This window comes from Australozyma saopauloensis, chromosome 3, assembly GCF_035610405.1.
Source record: "Australozyma saopauloensis chromosome 3, complete sequence".
NCBI classification, from domain to species: domain Eukaryota; kingdom Fungi; phylum Ascomycota; class Pichiomycetes; order Serinales; family Metschnikowiaceae; genus Australozyma; species Australozyma saopauloensis.
Window position 1 is genome coordinate 326,448 of NC_086133.1, and position 17,501 is coordinate 343,948.

At 42.6% G+C, this 17,501-nt stretch overlaps 7 protein-coding genes across 7 annotated transcripts; 4 read left to right on the top strand and 3 right to left on the bottom strand.

Moving 5' to 3' along the window:
* Window positions 1-1,175: 1,175 nt before the first annotated feature.
* On the top strand, window positions 1,176-2,438 carry PUMCH_002320 (uncharacterized protein; the record flags this gene model as incomplete). The annotated part of the gene is made up of 1 exon (XM_063021334.1): window positions 1,176-2,438. The coding sequence occupies one exon, from the start codon at window positions 1,176-1,178 to the stop codon at window positions 2,436-2,438; it is 1,263 nt and encodes a 420-aa protein (XP_062877404.1).
* A 2,565-nt stretch (window positions 2,439-5,003) lies between these two features.
* Window positions 5,004-7,232, top strand: PUMCH_002321 (uncharacterized protein; the record flags this gene model as incomplete). The annotated part of the gene is made up of 1 exon (XM_063021335.1): window positions 5,004-7,232. The coding sequence occupies one exon, from the start codon at window positions 5,004-5,006 to the stop codon at window positions 7,230-7,232; it is 2,229 nt and encodes a 742-aa protein (XP_062877405.1).
* Window positions 7,233-7,243: 11 nt separating this feature from the next.
* On the bottom strand, window positions 7,244-8,911 carry PUMCH_002322 (uncharacterized protein; the record flags this gene model as incomplete). The annotated part of the gene is made up of 1 exon (XM_063021336.1): window positions 7,244-8,911. One exon carries the CDS (start codon window positions 8,909-8,911, stop codon window positions 7,244-7,246), a length of 1,668 nt encoding a protein of 555 aa, XP_062877406.1.
* A 1,512-nt stretch (window positions 8,912-10,423) lies between these two features.
* Window positions 10,424-11,569, bottom strand: PUMCH_002323 (uncharacterized protein; the record flags this gene model as incomplete). The annotated part of the gene is made up of 1 exon (XM_063021337.1): window positions 10,424-11,569. One exon carries the CDS (start codon window positions 11,567-11,569, stop codon window positions 10,424-10,426), a length of 1,146 nt encoding a protein of 381 aa, XP_062877407.1.
* Window positions 11,570-11,925: 356 nt separating this feature from the next.
* On the bottom strand, window positions 11,926-12,783 carry PUMCH_002324 (uncharacterized protein; the record flags this gene model as incomplete). The annotated part of the gene is made up of 1 exon (XM_063021338.1): window positions 11,926-12,783. One exon carries the CDS (start codon window positions 12,781-12,783, stop codon window positions 11,926-11,928), a length of 858 nt encoding a protein of 285 aa, XP_062877408.1.
* A 724-nt stretch (window positions 12,784-13,507) lies between these two features.
* PUMCH_002325 (uncharacterized protein) lies at window positions 13,508-13,810 on the top strand (the record flags this gene model as incomplete). The annotated part of the gene is made up of 1 exon (XM_063021339.1): window positions 13,508-13,810. The coding sequence occupies one exon, from the start codon at window positions 13,508-13,510 to the stop codon at window positions 13,808-13,810; it is 303 nt and encodes a 100-aa protein (XP_062877409.1).
* Window positions 13,811-14,501: 691 nt separating this feature from the next.
* Window positions 14,502-15,947, top strand: PUMCH_002326 (uncharacterized protein; the record flags this gene model as incomplete). Its single annotated transcript, XM_063021340.1, has 1 exon — window positions 14,502-15,947. One exon carries the CDS (start codon window positions 14,502-14,504, stop codon window positions 15,945-15,947), a length of 1,446 nt encoding a protein of 481 aa, XP_062877410.1.
* Window positions 15,948-17,501: the final 1,554 nt, after the last annotated feature.

Genomic DNA, 17,501 nt, shown 5'->3' on the forward strand with positions numbered 1-17,501 from the left:
ACTACTGTGCTTCTGGAGACTCCCAAATTGGCCAGTCCTCAGTCTCCGCAAAAACCTGCTGCTTTCGTGTCGAAATGGGCCCGAGATGAGGTTGCCAAAAGCAATATCCCAACTCCACCCACCTCAGCTAGCGAACCCAAAGAACAGAGCGAGATTGTTTCTAATGAGACTAGGCTCGGTGCATTGAAATTAGCAGACCGTTTTGGTGCACCTCAGCAAGAGAAGAAAGATAATAAGAAGAACACTAAACGAAGCCCCGTATCGCCAAATTTGCAACAAGATGAGCATTTTGGTCATGGCAAGAAACATTTTGATACTCGATCAAGTCACAAGACGCTGAACGCACACCACACATATAGTGAGGGACACTCTGGACCACACGAACATAAGTCAAGACAAACACCTACTCACAGGAATAACGCCGGTCACAGACAACATGAAGGAAAATCACACGACAAGAGAGGTACGCATGATGAGCCTGGGCTGATGACTGCTGGTGCCAAGGCTCTTGCAATGCGTATTGGAGCTCCCGCTAAGAAGGATGGTAAGTATAAGCCACCGAAGCCCGCAAACTCCAAAGGACACATAAATCAAGCTCTGAGTAAACAGATTCACGATCAGGAGCCCCGCCGTGATGATGACATAAGTGACGCTGTCAAGGCAGAGGTACAGGCCATGTTTGATAAGATGTCGGACAAGTCCACCAGTTGGGCAGACATCGAGGACGAGGATTGAACTTCGAATCCAGTACTATATTTGAAGTGCCTTATGCTTCCTTCAATACTATTTTAAACCCATGCATTCGCTTTGAACTTTCAAAGAGATCATTTCAAGATCACTTCCACAGACTCTCAAGTGCAGATGTATAGACTAATTTGGATATCCAACTGGCTTGAACCGGAAACAATGTCTTTCTTTATCATGTGAACAATTGATGTGATAGATCTTTATATCATGAACAATACTTACCATGTCCCTAATTAATTGAATGAAATAATCTCGAGGCATTTGCATGCTTTGGGACCAATCTTGAATTTCTTAACAACTCAAATTTGTAGTTTTGGGCAATGAAAAACGCTTTTTCGTAAGAGGTGTCTTTCTAATTGGGCAGCGATAACCAAAGAAACAACACGAACAATGAAATTTAAAATGCGTACAAATAACCGTATGGCATCATGAAATCTTCCGGCCCAGTTCATTTCGGATATTCTAGTCTTTTTTTTTCTTCCTCATATCTCTTACCTTTATCGGTCCCGGTTTCATACCACCTACTAATCACTTCAATCTACACCTTCTTCCTTTTAATGCAATTGAAAACCTTTCGAAAATTACCACTGATTACTGATAAATTATTGAATAATCGACCATGGACGTCATCAGGACACTTCAGATTTATTTGTTACTCTAAGTCTGGATTATCATATAGACAAAGACAAAATCCCAGCAAGAACCTACTATATTTCGCCCACGACGTAAGGCATAGTCCCAATTTCAAAACCACTAACGCACCTGGTGTTGCTCGTGAGTTTCACTCCTCAAAATACAGAAGTCAAAACCCCTCTAGCCTGTCTTTGGGTTCTGATCTGTCACCCCACTCTAATTCAAGGGGTACCAGATCGAAAGTGGTATTGACAATAGCGTCCCTATCCACAGCATTTTTTGGATTTTTTTTGCTACAAGCTTATCGAGTTTATACAATTGATGATTCCAATGTTGACTCGAAGGGCGTCTTTCTTCCCCTTTGGTTTAGCATGGACTGGCCGGTTCAAAGGAAGTATCCATTTCCTGAGTACTTGCGATACATAGACTTGAAACATTATGAGCATAATCTTGATGATCCTGAATGCTTGCACAAATTAAGAGACAGAAACATCCAATACCAGATCCTCAATAAGTTGTTTCAGCTGAACGTCATCAGAGATAAGTATGGTCTACCTTTGACCATCCATTCGGATGAAGCCGCTGGCTATTCGATGTGGATCGAGCCCAAGCATCCATCGTTGCATGGTGTAGACATAAGGATTGGTAAAAGGGACGGTCTGCTTTGGGCACTGGCAAATTGGCGCATCCGGTCGATAAATTTGTACGGAGATATCGAGGGTATGATTGCAGATCTCGGGTCGCAATTTGATCCAATGGTTTGTGGAGAAGAATGTGGGTTGGGCGTCGCTGGCGACGTTTCGAGCATCGAACTTTTGCCTGCTTCAAATATCAGCGATCTGGCAAAAGTGGCTGAAAAATGTGGGGAGAGGAACTACCGAGTTTTGTCAGAAGGTTCATACCAATTGCGCAACAGTGCAAACAAATCTGTGGGTACTTTACATTACATTGGTTTGATCGACTTCACTCATCCAGGCGTCAACTGCGGTTTCAGGGTGGTTTACTTGGAGTTGCGAACAACGGAAAACGGGCAAACTATCTCATACAAAATTGCGTAGTTGGCTTGTTGGGAAGTTCATTTTTGGTTTTCACTGCCGGAACTCAATCTAGCATTTAAATTAATTCGGTTAGGTAACTCACAGGGTATTACCACTAAATAGCCAAGTGGATAGCAGTTGACGCTAGCATAAGACACATGAAATTAAAGGTTCTGGGTAACGACGATAGGGCAACACGGAAGCCTCGGGCCACGGCTCGTCATTAGGCCTATGATGGACCAAAGAAAGGGCTTAAATTAGCCCAGATCTGACCAGGAAGTCACTCGAGATATGATTATCTCTAGCTTCGATTGATTTTATAGAGCAGCTCTTACAGTATTTTTAACTAGAGTAGTAAGTGAGAGAAGAGATCAAACATGAATAATCAACCAAACAGTACAAACAACAACCAACAATTGCTCCCTCAAATTGCATCCGGTTCCCGGTTGTCTAGCTAGATGACATTTAAGTAAATACTTTTGTTTCCTAAATAAACTGTATAGTTTTGATTCTATGACAAATGTTATGCTCGTTGGAACAGAACAAATCGGAAAACAGTACCTACAAACAACCAAATATCTAGTATACATGCTACATTTCAAGTCATTTAATTTGTTGAGTCAGTTTTAGTAGCGTACTTACATGTTTGCTCCGCTTCGATACTGCTTTTAATTGCACCCTCATAGACAACACGACGGCAGAGATGATTTTGATGATCCTTATGCATCTGAACGCTTGACTAAAGTTCCCATTCAAAATTTCTATGAAAGTTTTGAGAGAGAAATAAAAAAAATATTAAGATCACATTCGACTGAGATGAGAGAAACTACCATCAATGCCTACCATTCAGCTGCGGAGGGCCTTATTGAAGAAATTTTAACTAAAGTCGATAAGTTTAAAGACCAGGAGGCCCAGATGATCGATTTGTTAATTAAAATGAAGAACGGTTTTTGTGTACTGACATGGCTAAGACCAGATACATGCATAGAAGATATTGACTGGTTAGAAGAAGACCTCATTAACATTATAATGAATCCAGACCGGTTTGTTTTGTGTACAGACTTAACTTTAGAATTGTACAATCTGCTCACTGAGAAATTAGACGTCTGTTTTCGTGAACACCTCTCACAACTCAGATTACTCTACAAGCGTGAGTTTCTAGGCGCCTGGTGGAAGTTTTACCGTATGTATTATTATGGGTTTCCTCTATTGAGACAGACAGATCATGCTAAACACCATGTCTTTTTCTTTCTTATGGTTGGATTCTTCTACGCCCTTCACTGGTTTAACTCTCTGTGGATCGAAGAGGATCTTGTTTGTCTCTTCACAGTGGTCGCCATAGCTGATATAATTATTTATGCTCTTTTATTATCGGTGTCGGATGGAAAGTTGGCATTCTACTTCTTTTCATTTCGCCCTAGTGTGAGACCATTGTACAAGCAAGCGACATCATGTATCGCGTGGGCAGACAGCAACTGGCCATCTTCAAAATTTGGTTCTGAATTTACATGGCGATTTTGGAAGAAACAAATTGATGGTTATGTTCCGCGGGCCGGACCATATACCGATGTTGAATACAAGGGAATTGAGTATGACTAGAAGCAAAACCTTCTGCGAAGGGTGTCAGTACCAGCTACTGTAATCACAAACTAAAAGCAAGATTCTATTAACTAACCGCAGTCTGCATCTTTTGAGGTTGCGATGGGGAGCATGTATACTTTGGTTGGTTCCAGAGTAAGCCAAGTCCAGAAAAGAAAAAAAATGTATATTTTTTAAGGAGGAATAAAGGTGTCTACCTTCGAAATCTCATGTCATGTTGCTCATGGTACTTTCAAGCTCAAAGAGTCTCCTTTATGTAATGTCCTTTGTCGAATAGTACATAGAAATTTATAAGTTTTCCCCTACTCACATTACAACCCCAACGCATGATTTTGGCAGACTTATTGAACTACAGGAAATTACGTTACAGGTTATTGAATCTGATGTTTTGTCTGCACATCAGTTAGTTTGATTGATTCAGTAGTGATTCAGAAAATACACCTCTTTCACAACTCTTTTGAGTACTGATCGAGAATGATATTTTTGGTTATAGAATGCCTCAAGATGTTGAACTTAGGTTAAATACTGTGGCTTGTGTGCACCTGTGTCTCGCCCAGTTGCTCATTAGTACATCTGAGTGTGTCAGTTTTGTGTACTACCAAGTCATTGTTCACCTGAACAACAACTACAAGAATAAGTTACGAGAACCATTAGTGAGGCTAGCTACAATCGATTGTGTATAGCAAATCATAAAGTATTTTCAACAAAAGCAATATCTGAGTAAAAAATTCATTAGATATGAACGGTCCACCTATCAATTCTCCAGACTTAACATTCAAATTGCAAGTTAGTGTGACAACCATCTCAGACAAAAACAGAAATTGGCCCTATTTCCACGTGTATTATTTGTGGCTGTGCACAGCTGCACTTTATAAGGCTTAAACACCTCTGCCATTATTATTGTTCTTATCGCTACTATCAACGGACTGTACATGATTCTCTGGTTGGATCGTTATCCATCCTTAAACATAACAATACATCAAGTATATGCGAAGAAGGCCCGGCTCATTGCCGTATCTAGAAAAAGATTCTGCTGGTCCGAGTAGCCTTTTGCGGCAAAGAATGCAAAGGTCTTTGCCCAGAACAATTAAAGCTTGCGATTCCTGTCGAAAACTGAAGTCAAGGTGTTTCAAGGCGTCAGATTCGGCTGTTAGCTGTAGTAGGTGTCTAAACCTCAATCGAACATGTTCGTTAGAAACAGATTTCAAAGAAAGGTTTCCTAATATTCCTGTCGTGGATGGTGTTCCGCAAGATCCCAATAGCTACCACAATTCTCAAGAGAACGAGCCCGAAGCCATGCTTCGAAACAAAATTGATTTAATTTATCTGGGAATTTCAGAATTATTGGCTTGTTGCAATTCTGAGAGTGCAATTGCTCTAAAAAATGATATGAGATGTCTTGTAGGGGCGCCACCAATGGCTAAAAGCTTTTCGCTTCCTGCTTCTCTAAACTCAAATGTACAATTGCCTGACTCTTCTAGTAGTTTGGCAAGTCATTTGGACATTTTTGACAGTTCTTCAAATTTAAGCTCATCATCTAGGAGCAGCGAGACAAATAAGACACAGCATGGTGCAAACATAATCGAACCTGATCTGGAGTTCGACCCTGCATGTCTTTGTTTTGCCTCAAAATCCTTTCAAACTTCTCCATTTTTCATTGTTTCACGGCATCTCGCACATATTCCAAGCCCAATAGCGCGGTTAACTAGTGGGTTAAGTGATCTGGGAGGTACGACTAAAGATGATCCAATGGATCTCGACATCATAAGCTCCGGAATTCTCTCAGAAGCCCAAGCTATTGATCTCATGAAAGATTTCAGAAGTAATTACGGGAGGTGGGTTCTGTTTCCTCTACAAATGTTCACCGATGAGCTTATCCGCCAATTGAGGAGAAAATCTCCCTTCCTTCTAACAACATGCTGTACTATATCTCTCCGATATCTGCTCAACTGCAAGAATGAAAAATTAGACGAAACACACAGCAAAGAATCGATTCTTTTTAGTGGTGTAATCAATCATTTACTCTCTGATCTCAAGAAAGCCATCTTACATTACACAATTGGTGAGGACAGTCTAGAAGGAGATATAGAGTTCCTCCAAGCCATGGTAATCATTTGCATATATCTGTATTCACTCTCTACCATTGCGGCTGGTTTGCTTGCCTCTGGCGCATCTACCGCAGGTGCCTCCATCAAATCTGAAAGACACAGTAACGATACTTGTGAATTGAAGATGGACCCATGGAAACTCTCAGGTTTAGCGCTCACTCATTTTATTTCCAAATCGTGCTTCGGCACATTATTTTCCTTCAAGGACCTCAACATGAACGCCCAGGCGGCACTCTACCCTTCCTTTGATTCTGAAGAAACTCAGAAAATTACGGTTTTCCGTACCTATAATCATTTAATCTTAATTCATCTCGTCAGCTGTATCCTCACTGGCAGAATGTGTGTTGTGGATGAGGCGCGCTTGCGATATTGTAATCTATCGTTAGGACTTCACAGCGCCACAAATTTCGATGGGAGAATGGTTAGTGAGATTGGTATCCTACTAATCACATACAATTACATTCAACAAAACCTTAATACAGACAGCGTCAAAACCCTCTCAGATGTCGAAGATAGCCTCATGCTTGTTGAGCATGAGGTTAAGAATTGGTTTGAGCAATGGGATTATCTTTTCAGGCAACCAGCACTCCAATTCGTTGAATTTTGCTACAATTTTTGTAATATTCAGATCTGTTTGAGCTATTTGCATACCAAGACTCTAATTACCTCAGAATTGAGCTCGAGACCCAACCCAGATTTCACTACTTATCCAACAATTGACATCATTCAAATTCTATTTGATCAATGCAAAGATGAAATGCTTGTGAAAATTTTGAATCATGCTTATCAATTGGTTAACTTCGTGACGTTAGTCGAGGATGATTCTTATTTTGCATACCTTTCAGATCAAATCTATTTCTCGTTTTATTTCGGAGCTGTCGTTTTAATTAAAACTACAAAACATGCGATCGATCACGAAAAATACGACTGTTTGAGAGATCTAGAAGGTCTCAAAAATGATAACGACGATCTTTATGGCTTGACACCAGTGATTCTTCTAATCGAAAAATTCGAGAGAGTGGCTCAAAACAATGACTACGATATCATTACCCAATACAAACTAGGACTTATGAAGTGTCTCGCTGATAATTTTCCTGATATTAAATAAAATACATGCAATCATGTCAAATGACCCTTAAAGTTGCCCTCCATGTAGTCAATATGCACAAATGCTCTTTCCACCATAGGTAGTGTTTCAATGGCGTATTGCAAAGCTTCGGCAATATCATGTGCATCCCTGAAGCTTAGATTAAAATTCTCAGTATCGAAAACAAGATCAATCTCGACAGTCAAGTTGTCACCCGCATGATACACTTTTAAGGCTGTGATTTGTTTGATACACTCGGCAAAACGATAAGCCAAGTATAAAACAACTTTGTAGTCTTTTGGATCGGCAACCGCGCCAGCAAGATTCTCGATGTGCTCAAAAGCTGTCATGCTCCAGCTTGCAATGACATAGATGGAAAGGAGGAGAGCGCCCGCAGGATCCAACCACCAGATATCAAGGGCATACCCGGTGGCAGGCATGATCAATGAAATAGAGTTGAAGATTATGTCAGTCATGGCGTCTTGGGCGAGAGCTTGCACCGAGCTAGATTTGCTTGACGCGCACCAAATCCAACAACCAACTTTGGCTAAGATAGTTGTCAACATGATAATGACGGCATCCCAGCCAATTTTGACGGCCACCTTATCCAGCGGATCCAAAAACAATTTCTTAAACGACTCTAGGCCCACTTGGAAGAAAGAGATTATGATGATGACCGAAAAAACAAGGATGCCGATGGGTTCGAACTTAGTGCGGCCCACTGGATAAGCGATCTCAGTCTCCCAATTCTTTGTCGTTGAGAGACGATTAGCAATGAAAATAATAAAAGTGGAAAGAAAGTCCAATACAGAGTCGACCAAAGATGCAACCACGGACAAGGAACTCGTCAACAATGCGATCACAATCTTTCCAATTAAAAGAAGGAAATTAATGAAGAAGTTGACCATGATGGCCAAGTAGACTTGTGAGTCGTGCTCGCTGTCGACACCCAAAAACTGACCACCTTCGCGGATGTTGCCAGGCAAGTCATTGTGTCTTGAACGAGATGTGCTTTTTTGCATGGCCTCGCCTATTTGATTTTCCTCGGTGGCAGCCTCTGCAAACGCCTTATTCTCGTTGCCACTATTAGTGTAGGTCGACAACATGTTCAAGTGCATTTGTCCGTTATCCAAGAAATGGTCAATCTCTGTGTATCTTTCAATGAGGTAGTTCTGGTCCTCGTAAAATTGACGCAACGCGCGGTTCTTAATGCTATCAACATCATGACGGAACAACCGGCTCCAGTCGGCAACCACTTTGTACTGCCCGATGAGCTTTTCTGGACGTAATGCGAGGAGGATGTCTGCTCTTGTTGGAATGGAGGCCTCCAATTCTCCTCCACTACGCACCGAATATGTGTCGGTACCCAAAGGAAGGTTAGAAGAAAGGTCATACAGCGAAGAGTTGGGGTTCAGTACCGAGAACAGCGACGAGAAAAGCTTCTTGTACAAAGGTGTGTTCTGTTGATGCTGCGCCGCATGATTGCTGTGTCTATTGAATTCCAAGATGGAGATAGAATTGCGACGGAGCTCATCCTCCTGTTCATCTGTGTAGGGCTGGTTTATGGTAGCTGCCTGCGGTTTCCAGTTTTGCTGATTCTGATCTTTGATTCCGTGCTGTCTACCCAACAAAGGCAGACTCTCTGTGTGGAGCGGTTTTCTGTCGAGACAGGGCAACGAAGGTGAGCGATTGTTAGCCATGATTGGTTCCAATCTTTGTTTTAACTGTGAATATGAATGTCCCCTATTGATGTCAGAGGGTGTCTTTAAGTTGAGTGTACTCCGAGAAGAGTGGGTTAAGAAATTCTTTGAATCAGGGCTCAAACCAAAACGGAGGTGCAAATGCGCAGACAGAAAAGCCAATAAATATAAGAGAAAATCCGAGCGGGATTCGATGTATTAACGTCAGTAGAGGCTGAGTCTGTACTGCAATTAGGCGCACATGCACTATAGGTAAACGGGTGAAGGATCATTGAACTCCGAACGTCGGAAAGGTATTCGATTTTCCGAGATAATTTACTGGAACAGCTGGGAATCGAGATTTTCTCCTTGGTAAATATTATTTCGTATCACAGTATTCCACTCTTTGGAATTTATTGCCCATCAATACACCCCCTCTGACACACCATACAAGCTAATGCAGGTAATTTGATGAATGGGGATGTTTAGGACATGTGGGTGCACTCCCGCAGATTATTTGATGCGATGCATTGGTGATACTCAAAGTTTCCAATTGCATGAGGATGGAAAATCGCACCGAATGCAAAATCCTTGAGTTGCATTACGAGCCCTGTTGCGCTGTCAGTGATACATAAATGTCCCAACTTCCCAGGTTTGCCTCTACCATTCTGTTGTCAGTCCATAGAACTCTCGGCACTCTCAACTTCAATAACCCACCGTGCATCAAGAAAATCTTGTAAGGCAGCTAAAGAGAAAGACTTTCTGGGCACAGCCCATCGACCCATCCATATAGAATAGTGCGGGCGATTTGATATTCGTGAATGGGTGCAAATTGATGCCCTATGACCTGCACACAGCGCCGCGGGTTACCCGCTCGCTCTCTTTGACTACTTTTCACACCGATCCGTGAAATTTCTCTAGCTACTTCTTTCTAACAGTATGTCTTTTGTATCTTCCAAAGGATTAAAAACAAAGATGTAACTTCAACACTGAGGATGTAAATGCAGGACAAAATAATTAAGGAATTCTTCGTTTATGACCTGGAAGCAAACCGCCGTTTCTTAAGTGGGCATCTACTAACTTTAGGTATGTGCTAGTCTTTAGTAGTGAGGATGATTGTTTTCACAACATTTTTCTAGCGACTCCTGAGCTTGGAAATAACATGCATCACCAACTGAACGCTTCTTCCACCGTAACAACGTACTAATACCTAGACTCCTTTTTTATCGGCGCAAAGTACAAAGAGGTTGGTGGTTTCTGGTGGAACCACCAGTGTCTGAGGACCTTGACAATACCACGATAGATGATTCTCTGATGAAAAACCTACTTTTCAGTTCTGCTTCTGAACCAAACTTTTCTGAAGATAACCCAATACCAAAGCTCAATTTCTGACGAATCATTCTCTCGTGCTATTATCATTGTTTTCGGCATCAACACCTCTTGATATTAAGTTATTCAAGTCTGGAGATTTGATTTATTTAATGTTCTTGGAACCATTGCTTCGTCAATGTATAATTTGTAGTATATGCCTATCTAGAGATCAAAAATCACGATTTTGCCATCAATACCAGAGGTTGAAACCTTTCCATCTCCATACCATCTCAAGCTAGTAATGGTGTTTTGGTGTGTGGTAGCCAAAGCTTTGCCAGAGCCAGCCAGAGGCTTGGAGTTGACTCTACCCTTGAGATCCATTTGCTTGAACATGTTGAGAGCTTGGTGGCTGGAAATTTCCTGGTCATCATCCTTTGGAGGTTCATCGTGGATCAAGTCCTTCTGCTTTTCAACAACGTACAGCTCCTTCCATCCATTTTGATCACCTTCAAAAACAATCAAGTTGCAGTTGTAGCCTCCAGCGATAACAGAGTCGGCTAAAAAGAGCAAAGATCTGAAGGGCAAGTAGCCCGTCTTGATACTCACAAATGCTGCAGGTGGAAGTCCCTCTCCTTGCGGGTATACAATAGAGAGTGTTCCATCGTGGGAGACAAACGCCAATGAATTGGCCTCACCGTCTTCATTAAAAGCGACATCGTGTACCCATGATCCGCTGACATTTGTGTAGTCACCTACCAAGGTCTGAAAGGGCAATTTGGTACCCCATACACTAGGTTCTGGTTTCTCGTCCAACCCCTTAATGAACGCAGAGAACACCCTAACATGGCCATCGGTCGAGCCTGCGGCCAAGAGCACATTATTTGGGTGCCATGACAAGCTGGTGATTGTAGACTTCAAGGGCTTCTTCAAGTGTTTCGACACCCACCAGTCATTTTCTTCTTCGTAGTAACACACGGCAATGACACGGTCAGCAGATCCAACAGCAAACTTGTCACCTTTTGGAGACCATCTACACACCGTTGCTGCTCTGTTGATACGCAAAAGAACCAATGTAGGCTTGTATTGACCCTGTTGGGCGTTGTATTCCCACACCAATGCGTTTCTATCTTGGGAACAAGTCAAAATACGACTTCCATCCGGCGAAAAGTCTACAGAAGTGACGGTTTTGTCGTGGCCCTCTAATGTGGCAATAAGCTTGGGCCTTGCGGTAGAGTTGAGCGAGGTCTGGTACAATTCAACCACATTGTCTTTGGTGACTGCCAAAAGATCAAAGTTTGGCGAGTAACAGTGGTCTTTGATGGGTTTATGACCCAATTGGTAAACGACGGGAGAGTTAGATGAGGACATAGTGGAATTGGGGGCACAGGAGGGCTCTCTACTGTGAAATGGAGTTGCTAGCAGACAAAAGTAGGGGTATGCTGGAGTGTTCACTGTAGATAGTGAGGACTCACCAGTGCCTCTCAACTTGTATGGGGCAGAAATGAAAAATATCAAAATGAAGTAAAATTTTCGGAATCGTTCGGAAATGAGCTATCTTTCAGAAATGAAATCTAAGTGTTCATCAATTTTAAGTTTGTATTCGGGCTGTCTGGATTGTCTCTATCAGTACTACGTTTATACAGCCATTTGTAACATTTCAGTTCTCCTCCTTCTCGTAATCGCATATCTCCCGTTATCTTTATTCTAATCGATTGGATGATTTCCTAATTCTTGCTCATCTTCTGGTTGGCATCAACTTGATTGTCTGGCCCATGGCCCTCAACCTTTTCCTTGATAAAAGCCCTGAGCTTGTTCCATGCCTTCCGGACCTTTTTATTTTGCACCTGGGACATCTTTCCATCAAGACGGTCAACTACATACGCAAACATCTCTGCGGTCTTTGCATCGAACAATACCCGCAACCACAAGAGAGTCATCATCAAAATCAATTGATACCCCGAAGTCTTGATCATAGCCACGGTTCTGGCAAACAAGTAAGCTACCAAAATGAGTTCATCAAAGGCAATTATCGTTCCGAACATGTCGCCCAATTTGAGAAGAGGCTCGATCTTCTTGTTCTCGGCCAACTGCAACATCGAAATAAGGATCACAGGCACAATCTTCAACACTGACCGGAAAGTAAAAAGCCATGCTACCGACAAAAGAATGTACTGGAAATTTTTCTGAGCTAGCATCATCGAAAACCGAGGAAGATGCGCAAATCCAAACCGTCTAGACGTTGTACACACCAACGCCACGACTTCTCCAATCAATGATATTCTGTAGCATATGCTGCTCAAATAATAGTGATCCTTAAACCATAGAAGATTCCATACTAAGGCAATCACTCCAAAAACCACACATGTAGCATGGCCACCCAACCATACAGCGTACTTGATCTTCGAGGGCCCTGCATGTTTTCTGACAAGTTTTTTCTTGCGGAACTCTGCGTCAACAGTCTTATTGGTTGGCTCAATTGGAACCTCCTTTGTTGGTTCCGGTTTCTGTGTTTTCGTAGCAGCTTCACTTGATCTGCCATTGGCAACCGTGCTATGTAGCTGCGCAGAAGATGAGGATGACATCGTGACTAATGACAGTAGAGAAAAGTTTGTGGATGAGTTAGCCGAATTAATGTGTGTGGCAGGGATCAATTGGGGAAGAACAGGGGATGGGGTAGTGATGTTCTATTTATGAGTATTGCTTCGAATGGGGCTCTTCACGCAGGATGGAATCAGGGGTATGGAACTGGGCTGAGATCTAGAAATGCACAGAGTTGAGATGCGGCAGCGAGATCGCAGATGTGACTATCATAATTTTTTTCGTCTCAAGTGATCGAAGAGTTTTAGAAATGTGAAATTTTGGATGATGATTTGGTCTTGTTGGTGTAAATGGAAAAGTTTGTTTTGTGGTCGTGACGCAGTTTTTCCCGATGGCTGCGAAATGTGAAATTCTTGGTGGGAAGGTTGGATTCACAAACGAACGCATTTCGAACAGAAAAAATTATGAGTCAATATCTTCCTTTCATATAATCTTTTCAGATAATATTACTCTAAAAGTTCTCATCTCCTAGTTTATTGATCGATACTAAACACATCATTCCTTTTATAGAACTGTAGACGCGACACTATCAACATCAACTTACTCTACTGACTATAGTACTTCGCTTTAAAAGTCAAGCCTACTGTTCAATTGACGAATTTGTACCACCTCTGATACTACTTTTTCCCATCTCTACACCACCAATTGTTGTTCCTTTCTCAACTCAAATACAATTCGTCTTTCAGGGTTTCTATACTTACCCCCACCATGTCACAGAATATCCTTGCGAAAGATTTCGGTACAGATTCCACTCTTCTACCAATCGAACAGCAAGTTCTTTCCGAATACCAACTGCTTGCACTCAAACTACGTTCATTGGCTGAAGAGTTGGCAAAAATGAATAGATACGCCGCAGAGCTGCAGAGTTCTGGTCCAAGCGGACAGGCTGACGCATTACTCACAAATATCAGAGATCTAGAACGAAAAATGGGACTAGTATACACGTTCTTCCGTACAGCGGTGTACTCTTTGTTACTTGAAAATACTGAAGAGCGTGGTGGCTACAGATGAATAGCCCTCCTTTCTAGAAAGTTCTCCTTTGTGAATTAGCTAAAGCGAATACTTTTCACTTTCAATTTGACCGATTTCATGTAATGATATGAGATGGTGTCGTGATTTATACCTTGCAATTGCAAGAAACGGCAGTAGAAGCTGCTCCCGATAAGGGCGCTTTCACTTGGAAAAGATATTGAAGATGAAGAACCTTACTCTTTCAAAAATTAGTCCTCTTGGGATTGTAAGCGATTGTCAGCGAATTAGCTATTGCTACCTTCTCTTTTGTATAAGATCGTTGTTAAATCCCCGAAGGAATCTAGAAGAACTAACGCGTACTGGAATTGGAAACGAAGCCGAATGCGCATAAATTCAGAGCCATCGAGTTTTATTTTTCCAAGACTATCCGGAATGCATCTTTAGTGGGACTCAACATCCACACAAACATCACCAAAAGCTCGATCAAGGGTCCAAAATAACGAACTTCAGAAAAAACGAAAGCAAAAAAAATATACTGAAGTCCCTCGTCTTACAATTTCTATTATTGTCTTCTTATTTGATACCCCAACAAGTCCACTCGTTTCCCCAGAATCTCCGAGCTCTCAAATTATACAGGGCATCGCACTCATCCGAGTCAGTAATTAATTACATAAAAGACTATCCACCCGTGGTTCTTCTCAAATTCAACACTTCATTCATCACACCCAAAATGTCCAACGACAAGTACTCTACTCCATTGTCCTCCCGTTATGCGTCGGAGGAGATGTCCAAGATCTTTTCCTTGAGAAACAGATTTTCCACCTGGAGAAAGTTGTGGTTGAACTTGGCCATTGCTGAGCAAAAGGTCGGTTTGTCAATGATCACTGATGAGGCCATTGAGCAAATGAAGCAGCACTTGGACATCACCGACGAGGAGATCGCCGCTGCTTCTGTTGAGGAGGCTAAGGTCAGACACGATGTCATGGCTCATGTCCACGTTTTCGGTGAGACTTGTCCAGCTGCCGCTGGTATCATCCACTTGGGTGCTACTTCTTGTTACGTCACTGACAACGCCGACTTGATTTTCTTGAGAGACGCCTACGATGTGTTGATCCCTAAGTTGGTCAACGTCATCGACAGATTGTCCAAGTTCGCTTTGCAATACAAGGACTTGCCAGTTTTGGGTTGGACTCACTTCCAACCAGCTCAATTGACTACTGTTGGTAAGAGAGCCACTTTGTGGATCCAAGAGTTGTTGTGGGACTTGCGTAACATGGTTAGAGCTAGAAACGACTTGGGTTTGAGAGGTGTCAAGGGTACCACCGGTACTCAAGCTTCTTTCTTGTCCCTTTTCCACGGTGACCACGACAAGGTCGAGGAGTTGGACCAAACCGTCGTGAACTTGTTGGGCTTTGAGCACGTGTACCCAGTCACTGGTCAAACTTATTCAAGAAAGATCGATATTGATGTGTTGAGTCCATTGGCCTCTTTGGGTGCTACTACTCACAAGTTCGCCACTGACATCCGTTTGTTGGCTAACTTGAAGGAGATTGAGGAGCCATTTGAGAAGTCTCAAATTGGTTCTAGTGCTATGGCTTACAAGAGAAACCCAATGAGATCCGAGAGAGTCTGCTCTTTGTCCAGACACTTGGGAGGTTTGTTGAACGATGCCATTCAAACCGCATCTGTCCAATGGTTCGAGAGAACTTTGGATGACTCCGCTATCAGAAGAATCTCTCTTCCTTCTGCTTTCTTGACCGCCGACATTTTGTTGTCCACTATGATCAACATTACCTCTGGCTTGGTTGTCTACCCTAAGGTTATCGAGAGAAGAATCAACGCTGAGTTGCCATTCATGGCCACCGAGAACATTATCATGGCCATGGTTGAGAAAGGTGGTTCTAGACAAGACTGTCACGAAGAGATTAGAGTCTTGTCTCACCAAGCCTCTGACGTTGTCAAGCAGGAAGGTGGTGACAACGACTTGATCGAGAGAGTTAAGAAGACTGAGTACTTCAAGCCTATCTGGGCTGAATTGGATTCCCTCTTGGACCCAAGCACCTTTGTTGGTAGAGCTCCTCAACAAACCGAGAAGTTCGTCAACAAGGATGTTGCTGAGGCTTTGGCTCCATTCAAGAGCATGATCACCTCTGAGAACGTCTCTTTGAGCGTTTAATCGAGGCGGTTAATACGAATATAACAAGACCATGAAGATTTTTTATAAAACGAATACAATTTGAAACGATACGATATAACTATGATATAGCCTCGAAAACGGTGGAGTATACTTAAGTCTCTAAGAAAATCAATTAAATTAAATAGCAAGAAGAGAAGATTTTGACTGCTTGAGAAGCAATCAAGGCATGTGAGTAGCACAGAAGTACGCTTACTCTTCAACCTTCGCAAGGCCAGTTGTCGAAGAGGAAGAAGAAGCCGACAGGGAACATGCGGATGGTGAAAATACCGACGGAGACAGGGAGTTAGATGAAGATTCAGTGCTACCTTCCTGTTTCATACCATAGATGGATTTATCCAAAAAGTGATTGATGTCATCTCTCATATGATTTGGAATACTTGGCTCACCCTCATTGCCGGAAATGTTTGCACTATCGACGAGCATACTGTGAACTCTGTCTAAAATTCGGCCTGGCAGGAAAGTGGTATAAATGTCTCTGTCAAGTGGTGACTCGAGATCAATGATGCCATTGATTAGATCGCGCTCAAAGACTCGAGGATCAACGTATAACAGGAGGGACCGGTCCGAGCTGGTCACAAATAACTTCATATCCACTTTGTATCTAGGTCTTGCGACCACTTTTTTTATGAAAAGATTGTTAGGCACTTGGTTAGGTCTTCCCAAAGAGGCGACCATGTCTTCGACAAAGTCCTTATCATCAATAAGCAATGGATCGCCTGGTTTGGCCGTCTCAAGCTTGACCAACGTCAGCCCTTCAGTATTCGAAGACGCTGATTTGGTGACACGTACTAAAGCGTATTTTTGAATTTTGAATAGCGACGAGATAGCCGTGTCAAGCATATTAAATGTAGTCACGACATCTATGGGAGAGAAACCATCTAAATCCGATCCACTTCTGGGCAGCGAAGCAGATGAGCCGTCGTATGTGAGAGTCTTGAGCACCTTTGTGCTCACTCCAGCCAAGTCGACTAGATTGTTGTCAATCAAGCGCACCCTTTTGGAAATGCACTTACCCGGAGTTAAGAGCGCCGTTCCAGCCTCTGTAACTGGGTAATTAGAATAATCTGGTATCTCCAGTCCAACAGACGATGGACCAGACCGTAGATATTTTCCTTGAAAGTCTTTAGCTCTGTGTTGATCGCCGTTCAAGTAGGATACGACCGGGCGTTTCCGAACAGTATACAATTCTCCAGTGACGTCCTCGGCCTGCAAGTGCCCCATAGAGCCATTGTATACAAGGTGGTAAAGATGTGAGTTTTGGAGGGTGATAGGGATCAATTGGTTGTAGATCTCGTACACAGACGGGCATAGAAGTAATCGAACTCTAAGTCCAGCCTCCAACAGCTTAAGATGGAGTTTCAGTCCAAAAGAGGCCGGATTGACGGCTCGCTTGTTGGTGGACTTCCTCCGTAAAGCTATGTTGATTAAAGAGTGGCCCTTGAGAACCCTAGGATGAATCCGAGAACATAGTAGCCTTCTCGGACGAAACTCATTCAGTGACAGCGGTGGCACAGAAGAGTCCGGCAGCAAGTC